The 22844-nt window shown below is 35.9% G+C and overlaps 1 protein-coding gene and 1 long non-coding RNA gene across 2 annotated transcripts; one reads left to right on the plus strand and one right to left on the minus strand.

Moving 5' to 3' along the window:
* Positions 1–9891: 9891 nt before the first annotated feature.
* Positions 9892–13457, minus strand: dmrt2b (doublesex and mab-3 related transcription factor 2b). The gene is made up of 3 exons (XM_084426540.1): positions 12822–13457; positions 11885–11981; positions 9892–10990 (listed from the first exon to the last, which is right to left on the minus strand). Exons 1-3 carry the CDS (start codon positions 13122–13124, stop codon positions 10311–10313), a joined length of 1080 nt encoding a protein of 359 aa, XP_084282666.1. The 5' UTR covers positions 13125–13457; the 3' UTR covers positions 9892–10310.
* LOC311301432 lies at positions 13245–17037 on the plus strand. Its single transcript, XR_014629459.1, has 3 exons — positions 13245–13502; positions 14445–14563; positions 15674–17037. It is a non-coding gene; the product is annotated as an uncharacterized lncRNA (long non-coding RNA).
* Positions 17038–22844: the final 5807 nt, after the last annotated feature.

The raw sequence follows: 22844 nt of genomic DNA on the forward strand, positions 1-22844 counted from the left end.
TGTTGAACACCATCAGTTTTTCAACCGCTGTCGGTGGAATGTTGGCCTACGTGAAGCCTCTGAAAATAAACTTAAATAAAACCGCTATTTGACAGAAGTGTAAGAGTTCGTGCTCTCTAAGACTTCATTTCCTCTCCTCCGGGCATCCCGGCAATCACAGGCCAAGCTCTTTTCAGAAACCATCTCTAGACTTGATATTCATCCTGAATATATTTTGGTCTTTTTTTTATTACATCTGATATGCACATTGAGTGCAAGTCTATTCCAAAGATGAAAGGGACTTCAAATATTTCCTGAAGGGATACACAAACAAAAATTATTTCATCATCAACATATTTTGCTGTTCAAATATCTCTGAAATATCTTTGAGAGATTGCTAGAATCTTTTCCTATTCTTTCTTTCTGTGTACCTGATGGCATGTTGAGCACACAGGCTGTTGTGGGTTATTCCCAGGCTTTTAAAATGTCCCTGACCCAAACAAATTACGGTTAAGTGTTTGAGAGCCTGACGGAGAGAGCTGAATGGATGGATTCTTATTTAACCAGTGATGGAGAAATAATGGCGCTCAGACCTTCAGGGTCTCTATCAAATGATGACATGTCTGCTTAGGCTGTATGAATGTGTAAGAAAAACCATCCATTACTTTAACTGGGAAAAGTGTTCATCTGGTAAGGGAAGCAGTCGTTGTCCACAGGCTAATCGCTTGGAATGTTAATGAATTAAGACTAAACATTTGAAGGATGTTGAGTGCTTAAATTAGTAATCATCCACATAATGTCTGAAGATTTTCAGCTGCTTACATGGGTTCTTTTGTTTCTCTGTAAGAAAATAAGGACAGATAATTCACATTCAAAATATATATTTTTAAGCTTTTCATTAAGCGCAGTAAATGCATTAACCTAAGAGTATTTTTGACTGATCACCTTAGCTCAACTGATAGGCTCTATATATGACACACCATGCTCTTATCAGAATACCATGCATGGCAGATATGTGCTGGTTCACTGCCTGGTCAGAGGGTGGTTGCTACATTGGGGAAACCTTGTAATGAGACCTTGAACCTTACTCAATGCGCTGAAGAGGCAGATCAAGTGGGCTTGGCCTTCTTTTATAGCAGCTAAGCCCTGCTACATGGTCACATCAAGGCCTGGAACCCACAGTATGTGAATCCAAGATTTAGCCTACAATAGGACTTTTGCCACTGTGATATTTCCACACACTTGCTTTGTCAATTTATCTCTCCTATTCTCTTAAATAAAATGAAATTACTATATATATATAGTAATTTCATTTTAGTAATTTAGAGTTAGTTTTCACCATAATTGTTATAGGTGGGTTTTTTTTTGTGTGTGTGTTTTTTTTGTCTTTCTTTTTTAGTTTAGGTCTGAGTTTTCAGGGCTTTTAAATCAAAATGAACAGAGTAGAATTAAATCTGTTCATTACATGCATCTCTGGAATGCTGTCAGATTTTTTTGTACCTAAACATAATTTATTTCTTCTAATATAATACAGTAATTTCAACTTGATCAATATGTTCTCTTATATATTACGTAATAAATTAAATTATTAAAAGTAATGTAAATTTAATTTAAATTTTATATATATATATATATATATATATATATGTGTGTGTGTATATATATATATATATATATATATATATATTGTGGGTCAGTAAAAAAAAATTTCTGAGTCTTCATTTATTTGAGTTAAGATAAAAAAGAAAGTATTATCATGAAATTGTATTACTTATTTTTATTTAATATTTCAATGTATATTCAAATGTCATTTATTCATGTGATGGCGCAGCTGAATTATCAGCAGCCATTGCTCAAAAGAAATATGTATATATTTATGGGCGATTTTTGTGTTCCAGTGACTTTTTGCATATATATATATAAAAAAAAAAAAAAATTCATGTTTTTTTTTTTCATGCAACAATTCACTGGAACACAAAAAATCTCCCATAAATATGTAGTGTACATCCTAAAATCATTGTGTCTTCAATAGGCTACCTGAATGCTTGTTAGCACCAATAATGACATTTTGACTGAATGATAAAATCTCTGAAAGACAAACAAGCTTCCATTTGTGTGGAACTGATCCATCCAAGAAACAGGTTTTGGCTACAGTCAAGTTCCCCTCACACATATCTGTCAACACACAAAGGTCAAGAGAGGAGATTTCCTCAATGTTTAAAGAGAAATATTTCCTCAGTGTGTTTCTATGATGAACTTTACACAATGATAATATATTGCTTCGTAATTGAGACATATTCAGTTCTGACAGTTATTTGATTCTTTTGCTAGATTCTGCATTATTGACAGCATAATCCAATTGATGCATTTTAATATGCATATGGTTTGTTCTTAATCTTTTTTTTTTCCTTAATGAAATCAGATACAGTGTCATAAATGTCACAATGGCATCAATTCTTTCACCATAGATAAGAGCTTGCCTTGTCGCACCTGTCAACAATCCAGTCATGACCAGAATGTTTTGGGCTTCGTAACGGTGAAACAAGATAGACCCATGTGTAAGAACATGTTCAAAGCAAGTACTTTGGTCTAAGATTTCAAACATTTGGCAGTACCCCAGTGCGTGAAACCTGGTAAAGTTGTGTTGGTCAGAGCTGCTAGGAGCACAGTAAACTTCCATGTGCCACTTGGGACAGGGAGGGCAACATTTTTCCAATCCCAACTCAGAGAACACTCTCGTCTCATTTCTGCCATTCCCTCTCTATTCATTTCATCACCTTCCCTTGTGGCAAATAGACCGTCCCCCAGGTGCCTGTTTCCATGTTGTAAATGTTTTGTTATCCAGCTTCCGCAAACATTATGTGGAATTGCTGGTGCAAATTGCTCCACTTGTTGATTTATGTTCTGTTTGGCTGGCTGGAACAGTTCAGGGTTTGACGTGCCGAGAGCATCTGGTGCCACAGGTTAATTGAGGGCGATTAAGGTGATTAATAGCTTTGTTTGAAGTAAAAACACGAGACAGAAGGGTTTGTGTTACAGGCAAAATGTTCTGCTAGGGTAGAAGCCATCAACAGCCTGAGGGAGAGGAAGCCACAGTCGTAACAAATGTTAGGGGAGGGCAGTGGTGAGGTTGGTGAGTATAGCCTGAGGTATGAGATACAGGTGAAAAGCTCCAGGCCAAATGTTAGCTATAGTAATGGAAGCTAGTGCGTGAGCTGCGGAGGAAAAAGCAATATTGACTCGAAGGCTGATTCATATAAAGAGACTCTCTGTGTTGACTCCATTTCATTATTATCTCATGAACCAGTTCTGGCAGAGCATATGCTGTCAAACTAGTTTTTCGGTGATTTGACACAGTTAAGGTATTTAGAGTGTTTTTGAATGATTGGTATGTAGAAGGAAAGTTTGACTTATTCAAATAAGGGGTATTTATACTTGGCCACTGCATGCATTTTTACTAATCAGCTGTCCAGTCATGAAACAACCTAATTTAAATGCCCTCCAAGACACATTCGAGACAGATTACCTGGTGGTTTGAGATGCAGGAATATAAGGTAAGTGTAAGGTACACTCAAAAAGTATTTAGGCCTAAATTTAATATTTATGTGTTTGAATTGCATATACATTTTCCATCCATTTGGATTAAAAACACAGTTTTAAAATAAACTAATAAACATAATGAGATGCATATTTGTCAGTCATATAAATTAAACAGGTATTATTTTTGCTGGTATTTCCATTAGTAGCGGAAAGTGCCTTGTATTTTTAATAGTGCTCCTCAAGTCTCAAGTGATATGTCAGTAAATATGTTAATGGTTTTGTAGTATACTTAGGATGAAATCAATCTATTTTAAATACATTTTGGTATACGTTTTTTTCACCAGGGTTCTTCCCAAACCTGCTGATGTCTTTGCTTAGTGCCTTTAATTTTAAGATTTAAGAATTTATTTATCTGCATTAATTTTTTTTTGCTCTAATTTGTTGGTTTTATGTTTTCTCTTTTGATGGATTTATATAAATAGACGATAAAAAAGGTGTGATTATATTCCATAACTGTATGCAGTAAACACCAGACTTGCCATATATCATTGCAATATATATCCAGAACTATTAGAATGAATTGCATCCCTTAATCCACCCTGTGGTTTCCGTTACTCTCAGAATTCACAGCATGGATTGTGGTGTCTGTAATAGTAATCCAGTTAGAATAAATAGCCCTTAAACATGGTGTTGTTCTTGGCAGGTGAGCCATCTGTACAGCTGCAGTGAATACAGGGTTTCTCTGCTTTATCACACCATCTCTCCACTCCTTCATTCTGCCAACTCAACACAGTCTCTTTCTCTCTCACTGTCTTTCTATCCATCTGGTGCCTTCTCAGTCTGTCTGTTGCTGCCTCTCTTTCTGTCTCCCTCTCCATGTCATTTCTTTGCTCTAACTGCCTCTTGGTTTTCTCACTCTTTCTCTCTGCCAAGCCACTGTCAATTCTCAACCTCCCACATCCTTCTGCTGCCCACATTTTTACCCAGCATCATCAGTAAAGGTTTATGTGTAGATAACCCTTCCTCTCCTCCACTGGAGTCCGATGCTGGTGCAATTAATCATGTATAAGTAGGTGCCAATACTTCTGAATGCCATTTTTATGGTGCAGTGACCACATAATACGCAGGGGTGGATTGGCTTTCCTGGTTTCTTGGGTATTATGGCCATCCAGTGGTTTAGAAATATGCTTAAAGGCCAACCAGAAATAAGGAGGGGGAATACGGTGTTAATGTTTCACAGTTGTTTTCATCTGTATATTACTTTATATCGCATTAAACTCCCAAGGCATCCATGTAAGGCATCCATCCCATCCCTGAGAGAGAGCAGTTGAAACTGGAATAAGAATTATATGCTAAAACGCTTAACAAGCACATGGATACTCTGCTATTTGTTGGCCTAGAAGTGTCCAAAAATATTCAGAACAATATAAATGATTAAGAAATATTAAGAAAGCAAAATTAAAAAATAAAACAATAAAAATAAAAATAATTTCAGGAATAATTTTATACCAATTCAATTGATTGCATAAATTTACCATTAAAAACCCATGTATTTAGTTCTTCCCAAATTGAAAATTCTGTTCTTATTTATATGTCGTTCTAAACCTTTATGACTTTCTAGCTTTAGGTCAAAAAATTGAGTGGCAAGTTAGTTCCAAAGTAAAAATAGCACTATAAAATGGTCATACAGAGCACTTTTATAATAGTTTTATGTTGTTTTACCCCCACTCATTCTTTTCCATTGTATGGAAAGGAGTGGCCAGGAACATTTTTCATAAATTGACCCTTAATGTTTCACTAAAGTCATATAGATTGGGAATCACACGAGGTAAGTAAATAATGACAACATTAATTTATTTTCCTTGTAATTACTACAATATTGTATTAAAATGCCCTTAAGCTAATTTATTTAAGGTTCCTAATTTTGTTTTGGAGGTCTTCTGTAATAAGTTTACATACATTCAAGGTCAAAAAACACTTTAAGTATTTCATAATAAACATTGCAGCATCACCTCTTTTCTCACAGTGTCTGAAATTGTTTGATAAAGGATTGACTGTCTCTAAACCCCTCCTTTCTGAGAGCCTACTCTGCTCTGATTGGTCAGATGGCCCAGTCTGTTGTGATTGGTCTTACAGCACGTGTCGGAAATGAAATCCATTCCCATATCTAAATTTCAGAGGCTTCTTCAGCACTGGTATACACAGTGATAAAGAACAATAACGATGGGGTTGGTTTTACCGTATCAATTCAAGCCTGAGTCCTCATCCTTTGGAAGTGCATCCAAAGTGGATTTGCAGCGTCTTTTTGATGTTTATCGACTACACAAACTAAACTCTTCCAGGCTTCAGCTACAACAAGCAAAGTGTGGGTCAAAGTGGACAGTTTGTGATCAGCCAATGAAGACCATAGACGTGCATTATGCAAATTAGTTTGAAACCTATGGAGGTTAGTGCAGGGAGTAAGACTGGAATTACTGATGACTTATTTCAGGCATTTCAGAATCGGTTCTTTCTTTTGGGAGACAGTAACTCCATTTATCATGCACTTTGATCTTTAACACTTTGCAGACCTTTTACATTCACAAACATCTATATTACACACTACATAAGAGGTAATATCCGAAAAAGCATAATGGAGCACTTTAAACGCCATTGAAAATTAACAGTTTTCTATGCCTATAATGTCAGTAACATTATCAAATAACAGTTGTTTTTTTTAATCTATTGTAACATTTGAACAGCTTTCTTTTAACTATTCTTTAGACTGGAGCCAATAGAGGACAGAGACAAAGAAACAATGGCGAAGTCTTGATTTGTCGCCAAACTTTTACAGTTTCAGCTCCATAATCCTTTTTTCAAAGTCTTCCCGTGGTTATAGAATTTCTAATTTCTGCTTCTACCGATTCCACATTTCTCAATGAATGACAAATAGTTTGAACCTGAAGAGTTTGCAGAGTTTGAATGAAGACTAATGGGCAGAGCATATTGAATCATGCAGAGTAATGGCTCCGGAGGTTTAACATTCAAGAAAGTCTGTGCTTTGTGTTGAATTGGAAAGGTGGATTTTAGGAACAAGGCGGCCCAGGAGAATGTAACAGTATAGCTACACAGCTGCTGCAGTCAGCACAGGTTCGGTGTTGGCTCCAGACGAATGCCACAAAGCAAGAGCCTCACTTTAGGGGACATGAAAAAAACGGACTCCTATGATGGAAGTGGAGGAACCCTTTTCACCCAACAGTAATGTTTTAAGTGTGTAAAATTTCAATCCCACAGTTGGGCTCTTTTAAAAAAGCATGTCTGAACATATATGTATGTGCTGAGAGACTGGTTTTTGAATTTACAGAGACAACATTTAGACTGTAAGAGAGCTCAGATTTTCTTGTTGATGAATCAGTTTGTATCGTGTTGCTGGCAGATCGCTTATTCTGCAAATCAACTTCTAACAGGTTTACAGAAATTCTGTTTTCACCTAAACAGTCAGAATAGTGTAAAAAGATCCTCTCTAAATCTGTTGTTTCTGCATTTGTGACCGCAAGGACCTGAGAAAAAGCGAAACAGATTTTCACACAAGCTGGAACAACTTGAAATATTCAGTATTTTGTGTATTATTAAATGCATATCCCAAGTTGTGAGCTACTTTGAAACTGCATAGGTAGTTTTGCAGATCCCTCCATGCTGAAAACAATGTCTTAGCCGATATTTTTATAGAAAAACTGAGAAAATATATTAGACACTTTTAAATATATTAAAACTGTGTTGAACACAGACTCCTTGGCACTGGCTCCTTCATAGTTACCCACAACAAATACTTAGAAATCAAGACTGTAGAGGTTCTCTGCTTTGTGGAAACTGTCTGTTTATCCCAAGGCCAAAGACACATGACACAAGAGAGTTTTTTTATTGGACGCAGCAGGTGAGCGGCAGAGGGCCAGCCCACCCACACTGAAAGAGACACCCCCTGTTTGGAGGAAGAGGGGAGCCGTGTAACCCAAGAGCAGTGGGGCATGCAGGGGTTTTTCAGGGTTATGCATGCCAAGTGCAGGGTCTCAATCTGGCAAATTCTGCTAGAGTTGGGAGCTGGCAGCAGGATCAAAGCGGCCCCCTTGGACCTTGATACTAAATGTTGTTGATACCATGTCGGGAGAAAGAATATGCTGATATCTAGATTACACAAACAAGTTAGGGTGACTTCATGGTAGAGCAGACTGTGAGAATAAATAAACCTACAATGAGGGTTTGGGGTGCTGCCTTAGAATAACAATTTTGCCCATTGGTAAACTGTAATGTGGAGTCTACTTGCAAGCAATACTACAAGTGCATTCTCCTCAAATAATGGCATGCGCAAAATTCATGTGTCTGGGGTGTGTGTGTATGTGGTTCAGGTATACCCTATGGGGACAAAATGTCCCCACTAAGATGGCAATATCCAAAATCCTTGTTCTTATGGGGACATTTTTTATTTTTCAAAATCTAAAAATGCAGAAAAGTTGTCTGTGATGGGTAAGGTTTTTCAATCACAGAAATAAATTACAATTGAAAATATATTCGAATGAAAAACAGTTATTTAAATTGTAATAATATTTCACAATATTATACTGTTTTTACTGTATTTTTGATCAAGTAAATGCAGCCTTGGTAAGCATAAGAGACTTCTTTAAAAAAAAAACATTAACAAATTATTACCGATTCCAATTTTTTAACAGCAGTAATGTATTATGATTTGGGGAGTATGCAAAAATGTTTACTTATAGTTTTCAAGTAAACATATTTTGTGACAAAAAAGATTAATATGGCATTGTTTTGAAGTACTATACATTGCTCCTCACAAAAAGTATTATGACTTCTAGTAACTGAGGCTTGTGGTATCTTTGTGGTATATTTGAAAATGCTAATGCTTTTCTGCACACTTCTCATCAGGTTTATTTTATTTTATTTTTTAAAGTGGACCACAAGAGCACTGAGATTTCCCCCCTCAGCCTACGGTTCCTCAGGAAGGATCCTAATGTAAAGCCCCTATCTTCACTGGAAGATGTGCTGAGATATAGAGACAGACACAGTGTTGGGCATGATGCCATCACACGTTGACGCCACACGGTCCAGGGTTGTCAAAACTATCAGGCTTCCACATCAAAAAACTGAAATGGAAAATAAAGAAAGGATATAAAAGAGAGGATTTACATTGTTTGTGGGTTAAACTAACCCAGTCTACGGGATAATGATACACTCCCAAAAATATTGCATAATGTTGCTAAGCCAGCGCATTTACTTGCCTATACAGAACTGAAGGGAAAAAGAAGACTTATGAACATCCTAATTAAGATGTAGAAAGTAAAGGGGAAAAATATACTGAATAATTTGTTCTCCTGAGCTCATATTAAGAGTTGTTCTGCCTCTGAACCCTCAGGCACATGTGTCTTTCTGCTCACCCGTTTAGTTTTACACTTTGAGTCGGTTCTGTCTGAGAGTCCTTTTCATCGTTATTTCTTTTTTAAATTTAAAATATTTTATGAACACCGCAGAAACAGTTCAAAGCACCTTTGTGGGAGCCTGTGTTACTTAAATACACAGATGTACAGGCATCACTTCAATCCAACCACCGTATGAACTACATCATTAATTCACATTAAAGGAAGAGAAACTAATCTTTTTTTAGCACTCTTTCATTTGATCCTCAGCCACCTCTGAGTTTACATCAGACTTTCATGTTTGAAATTTCAAAATATAATTTTTTTAAATAGGACTAGTCATGACTATTTAAATTCACAAGAAAGAAAATCGCAATGTTTTTCCAACTCTAACTTTTCCAAATATTTTAATGTAGAGAACAAGAGAGTATAAAGTGTAAAGGTAGTAACAAGATACTCTGTAACAATTTCTCATTATTAAACAGGATTATAAAACTTTTTTGGTTATAAATAAATCAAATATGTTTCAAAGAGTTTTATTAAACAAGATTATTTAGCTTTCCAGAGCAGTGCTTCTTTGAAACTTGTGTGCCAAGCTGCAAGATACTCAATTTAAAGTAGTTAAACCGCTAGTTAGGTAGTTATAGCTATTTCCTAAAATAATTACATAGGCTATTTTAGGGGGGCAATAAAAGAATAAAAAATTTTTTTTAAACACTATTAGATTATATACCGTAATTTATTATTACTATCAGAGTATATAAATATTGATCTGGCATATTGAACAGACAAGTTTAATAGTAGAAGGATTTTGATTCATCCCAGTAACTTATTTTGATTCCTTTAACCTAAAAGTTCAGCTTTGTACAATAAGTGACGCTAAATGCAACTAATAAAACTATAAACACCATATTTATAAAACGGGGACATAATGCACTTCTGTGCAAGAACGAATGAAATTGTGAATCATTTATGAACAGGTTTATCAATGAACTCAAATAAATCGGACTTCTCAACTTTACTTGAGAGAGAGAGAGAGAGAGAGCGAGAGATTATTTCCTCCACTCACTCAACAGTGTGAACAGCATTAATGTGATGTATAGCATAAAATGTGCACTTATGTAGCATTTTGGCACTCTACACTGTTACTAGATGAAAAATGTAGCTTGTCATTGGAAAATCGACATATTCAACAAATCGACAAATACCTAGAGGGTAATGTTAATTTAATATAGAACTTGAAATGTTACAAAATTATAGTAACTAGAAATTATAGTAAGCAAGGTTAATAAATGCTGTAAAAATGCTATTGTTAGTTCATGATTCATAATGTTAACAAACTGAACTTTACAGTAAAGTGTTAGCTTTGGAAACAAATGATTCTTATCATCTCATGAGCAATGCCTCTACAGAAAAGGGTAATGGTCGAGTTACAGCTTTTTTGATGGGGTCTTTATCTGCACCCTCCACACAGTCCACGTGGCCCAATGACCTGCAGCATTTGTGTGGTGATTTAGCTTGTACCAGCATGTCTGCCATATTCACTGAGGGAGGAATGTCTTGCTTTGACATGATGTCAGCAACTACAATTTTTGGTTTGACAGACATATCAGAAAACCCGCTGTCCGGCATGTTTTTAAATATGTTGACACCTGGGCTTGTGCAGTAAGGCTGAATCGTATTGAAAATGTCCCAGTTCTCACACACCCTTAGAGAGATGCTATCTGTCAGTGTGTCTGTGCCGCAGTCCAGAGTCTTGGATTTGAGCACTTGCTGACGGAAAGGGAGATCACAGTCTGTCAAAGGTGGGCCGCTTTTAGACACAGGCATGTACGTGGGCATGATTGGGTCTGACAGGGGGAAAAAATACGGAGAGGGAACGGAGGGCACCACAGCCTGGAGGAGGAGCGCAGGCAACTCTTCCATCTCTCTTTGCCTCAGCTCTCTTTCCAGCATCACAGTCTCCAGCTCTTTATCAGCAAACGCTCTCCTCTTCCTCATCCGAACACTAACTGGGGGTTGGTGGACTCTCTTTGGCCAGTCCTCCAGCACAGGGGGCTTGTAGCCTACAGTATAACAGAGGGTCAGAGATCTAGCAGATTAAACTGTTTTACATTACAGTCTTCAGTGTCACATGATCCTTCAGAATTCATAATATGTTGACTTGGTGCACAAGCATATTTTCTTATTATTATCAATGTTGAAAACAGCTGTGCTGCTTAATATTTTTTGGGAAACAGTGATACATTTTTTCAGAATTCTTTGATTAATAGAAAGAACAGCATTAATTTAAAATATAAGTCTTTTGTGACTATAAATGTCTTTACTGTTACTTTTTTCAGTTTTTCTTTTAAAAGGAAAAGCAGAGCGTTTGATGTCAGCATGTAAGTGCTATGCCATATTGTACAATCTTAACTATGTATGATTATATGGTTAGTTCAATTTTTTATTTGTATCTAGCAATGACCATGACCATATCAAAACAGATCTGTAGACCTTTTATTTTTTGTTCTGACACATTTGAGCACCACTGCCATAAAGTTCCTTTGAATGCATTTTGTAATTACTATGAAATTAAGTGTACAAATCATGTTCACCTACTTTCAAATGAATTAAAAATACATATCAAGTTAAAAAAGGTATAACTTCTTTAAATATTCTAACTGAACAAAGACACATTAAGTGTATTCAAATTTATGATAACAATAAAATCACTTTGACCTTAATGTTGACAGCGAGAAACACATCAGGGAAAATCAAACTCCAAAGCAGTTATATGAGGCATTTTTTTTGTAATTCCTCTCACCATTTGCATAATTTTAATTACCTTACATAAACATAAACAGATTTATTCCCAACAGAGTGTTCTGTAGCATAACGGGTGAACTAATCCAGTTTCTCCCGATGTTGCCTTTCAGGGTGCAATTGTGTTAATGAGATGTGCGTTAATTAAGGCTTACCCTCTAGAATACTCTTTGCCAGGAGACTAGGTGCCCTCGCGTAGCGCTGGTAAGCTGTGCGTCTGAGAACAGAGGTATTTTTTTTACCTTTTTTGCCCTGTCAAAGAGAAAGTACAGCTCAGCATTAATTCATGGGATAGATACGGTGAAAGGATATCTTAGACAACTTTTAAATAACTGCATATCAATTACTACTCAAATGCGATACATTTATGTTGCTTGCTCTCAATAATTTTGTGATAAGTTGATAAACATTATTTTTTAACAATAGTATGTTTTGAAAACCACTGTAAAGCATTTTTGCATTTGTAGAAATATGTCAAAGTTCATCAAGATCAGAATTACCATACAATAGGAAGTAAATACCATTGTACTGTACACGAATATAGTATAATTCAGTTTAATTTTATGTATAATAGTACCATGTTATATTACAACCATCTAATACCAGTACACCATGATACTGCCACAGTACTCATTTTCTTATAAGTAACTTCTATGTAACAGACATGTCTTTTTTTCTTTTGCAGAAACATGATTACGCCTTAATACATAATTGGACATTATGTATTAATATATCTGTATATGTATGTATTAATATATCATAACTCATATAATATGATATCATAATATATGTATTAATATATCATAACTGGACATATGTAATAATATATCATTTTATATATAACTCAGTATAATTCTAATAAATGTAAAATAATACTTCGAATGAATTGTATAATAATTATATATAGTCTATAATTTGTAGTAGCCAATAGGCATAGTTTGCTAAAAAAGTTTGAAGTTCAAGTCTGCTAGGCAAGTACACAGCTGCTCAAATGCTTCAACAAAACACTGTCACTTTGTTTGCAAATAACAACATTTCTAGTTCCACCGGAGCACACAGAAAGCTTTAAAAGACCCTGCTCAGTGAACCAACCTCTGTGGCCTGCTGTCTCCGCAGGGCGACTTGTGCTGCCATCACTCTCTGTCTCTCTACGACCAGCAGACAGTTCGCGCACTGACAGTCACGCCAGCGACACAAGCGCTTGTGGCCCTTGAGGCGCGACACGACGCCGTGATTCCTGCAGCGAGCGCACTTCGGGCTGCGGCTGAGCCTGCGCGGCGCTGGAGCTTCATCCGTCCTCATCCTCTCCCCGTCAATGTCTTCAGCACATTCCGCGTGGAGGGGATCTAGGCGGGTCACATCTACCTGTGAGTCTCTATCCGCTTTACTGGACATTTATAAGCCGTTCTCATGAACCGACGCTGCTCATCATATGCAAGCTTGATATTTTCCAATTACGCAAGCAAAGGAAAGCCTTAGTGGAAACTGCAGGCAAGAGTTTTGAAATTGTAAGCCATTCAGCTGTGCTGGTGAATCTGGCTGTTTGCTGGAAGGAGCCTCTCACCTGGCTTGCCAGTGGATAAAGCTACTGTCGGAATGAAGCAGTGATTGATCTCATAGTTACCAAGTTTCAGCTCACCTTACCCACTTCTCAATATTTAACTTTCCTCGTTGTGAGTTATTGACAACGTCACGCGGTTAATGATGCAACACAAACTCCTCCTATCTGCTCCTGTTACTCTGGGCTGTTACCTTTATCAACACAAGACAAAGGTTTGTAACCCACTTTATGATTTTTTTCTTCTTCTTCAGTTAGGGGAACTTCTTGGATGATTTAAAAGTCCCAAGTCAAACTTTTTATATCCCCTCTATAGTAAATACATAAAAAGTGCTAAAATCAGGATAATTCCATTGTGCAATTCATAATTTCACATCATTTAATTCATCACTTCATATTAATAACAAAGAGTCCAAATTTAATTTCCATCGTGGCAATATTGTTTAAAGATTCAATGTTTATTTACTGCTAGCTAACAAGCGAAGAGTAAAAAGTGTCCCTAAATGAAGAATCAATCAAGAAGTAGGTCTCATTCTTCAATGTTACAGTAAATATTGTTCCAGCTGTTAAAGTACAAGCCCAAAATACTAGATTATATGTATAGAATTATAATGAATTGAACAATATGTAGACTAATAATATTTTAGTCATTTAATGATGGTGTGTAATGGTTAATGGTAATTCCCTCACAGCAAACGTGTATATTAATTATTGAATTAAATAACATTTAGTCCCACTCCACAATTGAGTGTTTTTGTTCTCCCTCGAGCAATGCTTTTGAAATTCCACTAAAACGCACTGCATTCAAATGTAGGACACTTAACATTTACTCAACCTAGAATATCAACAGTATAATGTGCAGCAGTCTGCAGTAACTTACAAATCCTGTGTCCAATGTTATACCAATCCAGTGTATTGTAATATTTTTGTACTTGCAATGTTTTTGTTTTATTTTTCATCGAACCAGTAGTGAATAACGTTGTTTTCATTTAATTCTATGCCACATGTCTCTTCAATATTTAATCAATATATTAAAGCACAATTTTATTCTTCTCTTACAGTCAACAAACATAACTCTGTTCTCTGATTCCTAGTTCAGGATTTAAAAGACACATTATGTGCTCTCACATCTTCACTACTGTATGTGGTTTTTGCAGCTCTTAGTGGACAGTGAGATTGACCTCTGCGACGCCCCCATGTGGACGCTCTTTGTATCATCAGGACCTGCTGGGCATTAAATATTGTTACCTTGGGTGCCCCCCTCTGCTATATACAAGTAATCACACTCAGAAAAAAATATGTCTTTGGCATATTGTTAGTCTTCACGTTAATGAAATGAATGTTGTTTCTGTGTATACCATTCATATTTAGGTATTATTATGATATTCACTATGGTAATACTGATCTTTAATTAGCATTTTATAATGATGGGTGCTGAAACTGATAAAAAATCAAAACACACACTTTGAATGCTATTATTAATATTAATATTCCCTGGCTCACATTAATGTTGCACCTATATAGACAAGCCATCCTTAGAGGCCTCTAAACCTGTCAACAATATTCAGATGTTACCGTTTTCTGCTCCATTGACAGCTAAGAGCAAATTAATTGTAGATTTGATGTCATTAAAATCAATGTGTCAGATAACGGTGACAAGATGATACCTTATTCTCTTAAAAGATGACATTAATATTTCATACCTGTATAATATGCACATCACTTTGTTGCATTTTGGATTGGTGTGCTCTGTGAGAGTTTTTTCTTTTTCTTTTTCTTTTTCCCCCCTAGGTATTATCTTTCCAAACTGTCAGTTCAATTGTTATCTCATAAATTAAATTACACGCAACATCATTCTGAAATGGAATAATTTTCACGGAAACACCTGCAGCTTGTTTGCCAACATACACTGAGAAAATTTCAGCTCACTAAAATTGAAAACTGAGGTTTATTTGCTTTTTTAAAAAGTAAAGGTGCTGAAGTTAAACCTTTAGCATAAAAGTATTACAAAGTAATACTAAGCACACTGTCCACTTATTTGACACGTTGAATTTAATTACCAATGAAAAAAATCTAGTTTAAATGTTTTAAAAAGTTGATATAGAAATGACAGATATTTCAAGTTAAATATAAAAGATAAATCATAAATTAAATAAATGGAAGCATGATGGTTTTACAGTGCGTTTAATTTATAATCTGTCAGAACAAAATGTTCAGCACTCTAGCAACAATCATTCTGAGTTAAACGTAGACTTTTCCCTTTTTTATTTTTAAAGTGCTTTGACTTTCAAACTGAATGGTGCGCTGAATGTTAATCACCTGATCTGTGCCACCTGTTTCTCCTTTAACACGAACTATTGCAAACTATTGTTGCATCAAAATGAAGAGGCTGTTTGGCATGGGCACATGTGAAACCTTTCTTCACACATGCCAATGTGTGTAGAGAGGCTGGAGGGGCAAATCTGGAGCCTGTGAAGAACTTGGAAACGTGTGAGCAGTGGCAACACTCGTGCTCTCCACGCCGCCTGATGAAATGCTTAATGACCTGAAGAGAATCCCGAACCCACGAAGTCAATCGCCGCAGTCAATTTGAGCTGACATGCACTGTTGATGCTTGATCCACTTATATAGTTTACTTCTTCGTACATTTCTTTTCTTCTCTCACTCTGTTTTTCTGCTCAACAACATCCACGGGGCTCAAGCTTTACGCTAAGATGTCATGACAGGAGAAGTTGGTGGGAAAAGGTCTTGAAGGGTTTAAAACTTTCTGGGGTCAATCTGCTTGGTGTGAAATCAGAAATGGACAATTTTTTTTTTTTATGGTAGCCTACTGTATATTGGATTTAAATTATTAATCCATGAACATAATTATTAAATTCACGTGCCCATCTTTAATCAAAATAACTTCCCCTTCCTCTTACAATGCATCTCTTCTATTATCTGATTACATGTTTACTGGCGTGGACAAGCTGTCACTCTCATGAGATCACAGCAGTAGCAAACCACAAAGATCCAATCAATTTCCGATGGACAAAATCAAGTTTTTTTGTTATTCAAGAAGCTGTAACTTGGATACTTGTCCCAACATGGAAGAAAAGACTATCGCAACATCCGTTTCTTGTCAACTTTAATGCTAAACGACTGTAAAAAGTGGTTAATATAAGTTCCCTTACTGTGGAAAACTGTTATAGATCTAATGAGACATTTCAAGTAATTTTACAGTAAAATACTGTAAAATGTATAGTTTTTGGAAGTGAAAAATTCATAGCGAAAAAAGTAAATTGACATTAGTTTTTTCTTAGGGTTTTATGTTACATCTTATGTTGATGCATTATTTTAGTGTCTTGTGTGTTACCTTGATATTTTGTATTTGTATGGCGTCTATTAGTAATTACTTCAATTTGTGGAAAAGTTACTGAGGAACTTTGATTCATGATGTGGCTTTTTCTTTGTGTTCTTAAAGTGCTTGTCAGTATATTAAAAAGGTCAACTTAAAACTGTAAACTTAAGTTCAATGTGTAAAATGTAATATGTCGTTATTGTATTTTTATTGTAAAGGTTTGGCAACAACTACCTTTTTTTTTGCACTTTTTTTTCTTCTTACAGTATAGTGGGACACTTTCTAAAAATGTATTGTTGGTCTTGTTTTAAAATATGATGCTATGGTATTGTGTGAGAGGCCACAATTCTCCAATACATTATACAGTGGAAATGGGAAATATTAAATACAAATAATGGAAGTCGCACTTTACTTGTTGTCTCACTTTACCTGTATTCATCCCATTTTTATGCCGCAGTCTTTCTTAAGGAACAGACTTAACATCACATTATTTATAAATGCATATAATATTAGCATACTTTCTTACTGCACTCTTTGCCTGTACTGTATATGTGCTCACCGCATGTGTCCTCAAATGGAGAAAATTATGGCTTCTCTTCCAGCAGAGTTTGACATCTCACAAGATACATTCCACCATTTCTTACTAATGCAACCACTGTCGGAAGAGAATGAGAATATGATGAAAAGCGAATGAGAAACGGCTTTTTCATGTGTCAGAAGGCCTATGAATTTCTGCCAGATTCAGCACAGGTTAATGAGATCTACTAAATGTAAAAAGCAATATGCAAATGCAAAGGAGCCCTCCACTGCCTTGATGAAAGATTCTTCACACAGAATCTATCTTTTTGTCTTTCTGATCTGTTGGTCTGTATTTTGCAACACTCTCATTTCTGCCTGTGTTTTGTGATGCACTTCTGCTCTTTGCTTCTCTCCTGACTTTGCATTGAAACAGCAACGGCAAATAACAAAACACTGTACAGCCAAGCACAGGCTGTCTGGAGATCTGGAGTTCTCTTTTACGTTGTTATACAAGCTGGGCAAATGGCAGCGAGTGTCTGAGAATTAAACAAAGACAGAGCGCTGAAGCCTCAAACCCCTCCCCTATTTTCACAGCCAGTCTAACAGCAAGGAATATGTGAGTGTTTTGCATTGCAAAACATATCATTATGCCAACCGTGATTATTCAAAAAGATTCAGCACTGGGGAGCAATATTAAACGGCTTTAATATAGCTTTTTATACCAGACACAAACAAAACAACAACAAAAGAGGTACATTTAATTAACATTGCATATTAAAAAAAACTATATTAAATATTAAAGGGAGTGATTTTACCAACATAGTCTTTGGTCTTTGCACGCATTCTTGAAATAATTTTGCAGCTATAAAATCAGAGAGGGGCAGGAAACTTGCTAATAATAAATATTTATGCATTTTATCAAGCCGTATGCTAAACATAAACACGGGGGACCGGTTGCTAGATAGAACAATTATGATAATTAATACCTTCTTTCTCTTTCCTGTTGTTTTCCTCATGTTTTCTCCATCTTCCTTTTAAAGGATTTGTTCACTCCCAAATAAAAATTGTCAATATTTACTCACACTCCGTATAATTTATCTTTCTTACATGGAGGAAAAAATTTAATGAATTGTATGTTTGCTCTTATCTTTTCCATGCTATTACATGGATATAGGAGTGAGGCTTTCAAGCTAAAAACCAACATAAAGATTATGTCCCAAATGGTCCCATATGCACTGTCAGGCTTGTGGACTTACAATGGCTGCTGTGTACACGTATCTTTTAAGTCCAATTCAATGAAAAGTTCAGATTCAAAAGAATGATTCATTCATGAATCGGACATCAGCACTGTTCATGAAGTCTGATTAACATGCTGCTATAAACTTTCACTGAATAATGACTCAAATTTTGGTCTGTTCTTTACACAAAGCTATGTTGTATGGCTTCAGAAGACTTGAAATGTCTTCCCGACAGTCACGGCAACGTTACATCACGGAAGTTTGGATCTCGAGGACTTAGGGTTCCATTTGGGATAGGGCCTGTGGGTATTTGAACATGCTCACTGTTCCCTCAAAGGGTTAGTTCTATGAATGAAAGTCTTACGAGGTTGGAACGACATCCCAGACAGCAACACAGGGGTCGGCCCAGATCCGGCCCACATGCGGTACATATGAATTCAACGCTTACCATATATGGGCCAGATCACTGTTGCTGTCTGGGATGAGGGTGAGTAAATGATGACAGAATATACATTTTTGAGTGAACTAACCCTTTAATGGAAGTTCTGAAGCACGAAACATAACCACGTGAGCCAACTCAATACACATCACGCGAAAGATGTTTTAAAAAACAAACTTTTATTTAATTATGTTTCTGCATAAACATACATAGCTAGACAGGTAATTAACATTATCCAGCAAACATTTATAATGAATTTATGGCTGAAATGTTGCAAGGAAATGTCACAAAGGTATGTAGGCCTATGTATCATAAGGTACTTTTAAATAACATAAATGTCAGAAAGATATCTGTGCAGCTGTTGTTCATAAATGCCAGTAGAGACATTGTACAACGACTCTGAAGATGTTGCCATGTCACCAGAAATGGAGCCATCAGTGTCCCAATGTGTAGTGAGCCAGGGTCCTCGCCGTCCACCAGTGCCCAAATTCGAGTGCATGATTTACTGTTTCATATTCTCTTAATTAAATTATATTATTTCTGTAACACGTTGCATAATCTCTTTTTCTTTTTTAAAGTGAACTAAAGTGTATGTCTTTTTCACAAGGGTATTAATCCTTTTACTACCATTTACGTCCTCTGTGTTTAATTCCTTCAATCTAATTATATCACAGTTCTTCATATTCTCCACATGTGCACCTAACCTTGAAAGAAAGTGCAGTGCAGTGCATGGGTGGAAGTCAACAGAAGTGCCTGTGCCAGCTGCTGTAATTAGCACGAATCCCGTTGCACCACGCCAGCCCAGCCCACCTGTTTTTGAATGCTCATGTTTTCCTGCTAACAAGGTAAATGAAAGATAAACAAGATTGGCTTACTGAGTGAGTGTAAATGAAGATTGATAGGTGTCTCCTTTATAACAGTCCAGACAGTTCCAGAGTAGATTAGCAAAAAGCAAAAGGTCAGATCAGTTATATAAGTGAATGAGGTTCGTCTCCAAGATAGGAGCTTCACTCTGCTGGCTGCAGAGAGAATGAAATTAAATCCTTTAAAGCAGTTATAGTGACAGATTTTTTTTTAAAAGACCTCCAGCATTCCTTTGTGACATTTTTTAGACTTTCCCATTGTTCTCTAGGCCCATATGTTTTAACATAAAGATCTAAGTCTTCAAAAAAACAAAGAAGCTTGGCACTAGGTAAAAGTCATTTTTAAGTCATTTTTCCGCCATTTTTTAACTTGAGGATTTGAACTTGAAAAACTGAGTGTAGGCTACTGATGTCTTTCTGCTGTTAAAACAACATTATGTTCTTTCGTGTTTATTTGATGCTATAAATTAACTAGAAGAAAGAGATGATCGGTTCACCAGCAGCTTTAACTGAGGCTCTACAGTAATCTGTGACGACACATTAAAGAGCTACAAAACGATATTTATTGTTTAAATTTCTTTAAAAAATGACCAAATTTGAAAGTTGAGACTTTCGGCGTGCCTTGTCGGACATAGCAACAGTAACTAAAGGGGCGAGTCTTTGCGAACGGTCAATTCAGCATATTAGAATGATTTCTGAAGGATCATGTGACACTGAAGACTGGAGAAATGGCTGCTGAAAATTCACAGGAATAAATTAAATTTTAAAATACATTGAACTAGAAAATCTTTAGAAAATCTATGCAGCCTGAGCCTTTCAGAGACCCCACATTTTTTAATGATAGTGCATTTTAAGTAAACAGATTTCGATTTTTTAACAATTGATTTGATTATTTAGAGAAAGTGTACAATTGGTGATTTCTGTCACTGAACAAGCAATCTTAACTATCGATATGGGGAAGCAGTATAAATGTGCCATCTGTATAGGCCTCAGAACATGAATTGAAAGAACTAGTGTGTCAGACACGCATGTTGAAGAAATTTACAGGTAAATCCCAACATGTTTTTTTTTTCATAAATGAATTGGATACATCATCCACTTGACCTGATTGTGTCACTGATTTTGAGTCCATCCAGCAACAAATTTGAACATGGTCTTGAATGTGCTGTAAGCCATTTGCAATCTTGTTTTACAGAGACGACAAGTAAATCCGCTCAGTCACATGGGTTTCATCTTCACAAGAGAGGCCTTTTCAAATATCTAAAGAGCGAATTTGTCATTTTCTTTTATCATGAAGATGAAATTATGATATTTTTTGATCAAGGATATTTCCCTTTGACTAAGTACAGATTTCCCTTTCTGAAATATAATGAATTGTTCACAGGATTCAAAGTGTTTTAAATTATTGTTGTGCTGCTGATTTCATGAGGTTGAGGCATTTTCTTCATCGTTACTTTAAGAGATACAAAAACCAATAGCATGCCTTAAAGGTTCCCAGTTTATATTATTCTCCCCCTATATCTAAGACTTCCCATCCCAGCTCTATTTCTAAAATTCTAACTTTCTGCTCTATTGGAAAATGAATGTCTGTGAGTATATACGAGTGAAGGTTAATTTATAGAACATATGATAAATTGTCAGTTACAGGCTTATCACTAATAAACATAACTTCTTTTTGTGGAGAATATTGATTAGATTTACAACAATAAAATGACACAGAAGAACTATTTACAGCATTGTTTTGATGATCGTTGGCTGAAACCCTGCTCTCTGTTCAATATTCCGTTTCACTTGGAAATACGTCACAACACTGGAGAAAAGTCATTTGCAACTTCCAGGTTTTTTTTGTTTGTTTTTTACACAAACGCATCGATTTGCTTCAGAAGGCCTTTATTAACCCCCTGGAGACGATGGGTGCATTTTTTTGGGCTTCAAAATCTCACCCATCATTCACTCCCAGTATAAAGCTGGGAAGAGCCAGGATATTTTTAGATATGTCTCAGATTGTATTCGCCTGAAAGAAGATAGTCATATACACATAGGATGGCTTGAGGGTAAGTAAATCATGGGATAATTTTTTGGTGAACTATCCCTTTATCAAATGTTAATAAATACTGTAACAAATGCATTGATCATTGTTAAAGCAACACCAAAGAACTTCTCCTCTTCGGTCCCCCACAGGTTGGAAGCGGAATTGTCCATTACCGCTGTCGTAAATAATTCCGCCGCCCGCAGCCTACTGTCACTCGCACGCTCGCTGTTTATCCAGCATCGGCTTTGGAACGAACGATGTCCACAGACAAGGTAGAGTATGTTGCATGATTTTATGAAAGTATGATGTATTGCGACATCAGAAACGAAGAAAAACAAAATAATGCACTGTAAAAAAATTCTAACCCTCCCAAATCAAAAATTTCAAGTGACCGATAACATCTAAATTTTTCAATTGGCCCAAGTGAAATTCTTGTTGCAATAGTCTGTTAACATTGGCTCAATGAGAAATAATACGTCAGACTAATTGAAAAATTTAGATGTTATCGGTCATTTGAAATTTTTGACTTGGGGATGTAATTTTTTTTTACAGTGTGACTATTGTAATGCTTGCCGTAAAGCAAGTCAAATTTGTAGTTTCTTATGTCTCATTCGAACTACAGAAACGCTACCCGATCTGGCAAACTTTTTTTTTTTTTTTTAAGTGCGGTTATAGCACATAAAGGGCCGCAAAGCGAATGCAGAAGTGCCGTTCACCCTGTTACGAGTTGATGAACCCCTGAAACGATTTTGGAAATCTTATTTTAAGGTAAAAAATAATCTTTAGTGTTGCTTTAATGTTAGTCATTGCATTAACTAATGATAACAAATTGGACCTTATTGTAAAAGTTCTACCTTTGGTGTTAGAATTAGAATTAGAATTCTAATACCAGCTAATTCTAATACCAATTTCTATATTTATTAGTATTTATGACTTTCTATATTTTCTGTATCTAGTTTCTAAAGTTAAAAAGTAGTAAAACATAAAATAAAAAATGTTTTGTTTATGTAGGCTATAATTATTAATTGAATTATTTCATATTGAATCATTTTTAGGTACCACAAATGGTTCAAATTGGTAAGCTTTTTATTAATAATAGTAATGTGTCTTCATGTATCACTCCTAT

This window comes from Rutilus rutilus (assembly GCF_951802725.1).
Source record: "Rutilus rutilus genome assembly, chromosome: 12".
NCBI lineage: Eukaryota > Metazoa > Chordata > Actinopteri > Cypriniformes > Leuciscidae > Rutilus > Rutilus rutilus.

What these genes read in the sequence shown, in the direction of transcription:
- dmrt2b (XM_084426540.1), bottom strand. Translation starts at nt 13,124, where the DNA reads ATGTCCAGTAAAGCGGATAGAGACTCACAGGTAGATGTGACCCGCCTA. An exon ending in GGAGACAGCAGGCCACAGAG is followed by an intron (nt 11,982 to 12,821) that starts GTTGGTTCACTG and finishes TCTCTTTGACAG; the next exon opens with GGCAAAAAAGGTAAAAAAAA. An exon ending in GGCAAAGAGTATTCTAGAGG is followed by an intron (nt 10,991 to 11,884) that starts GTAAGCCTTAAT and finishes GTTATACTGTAG; the next exon opens with GCTACAAGCCCCCTGTGCTG.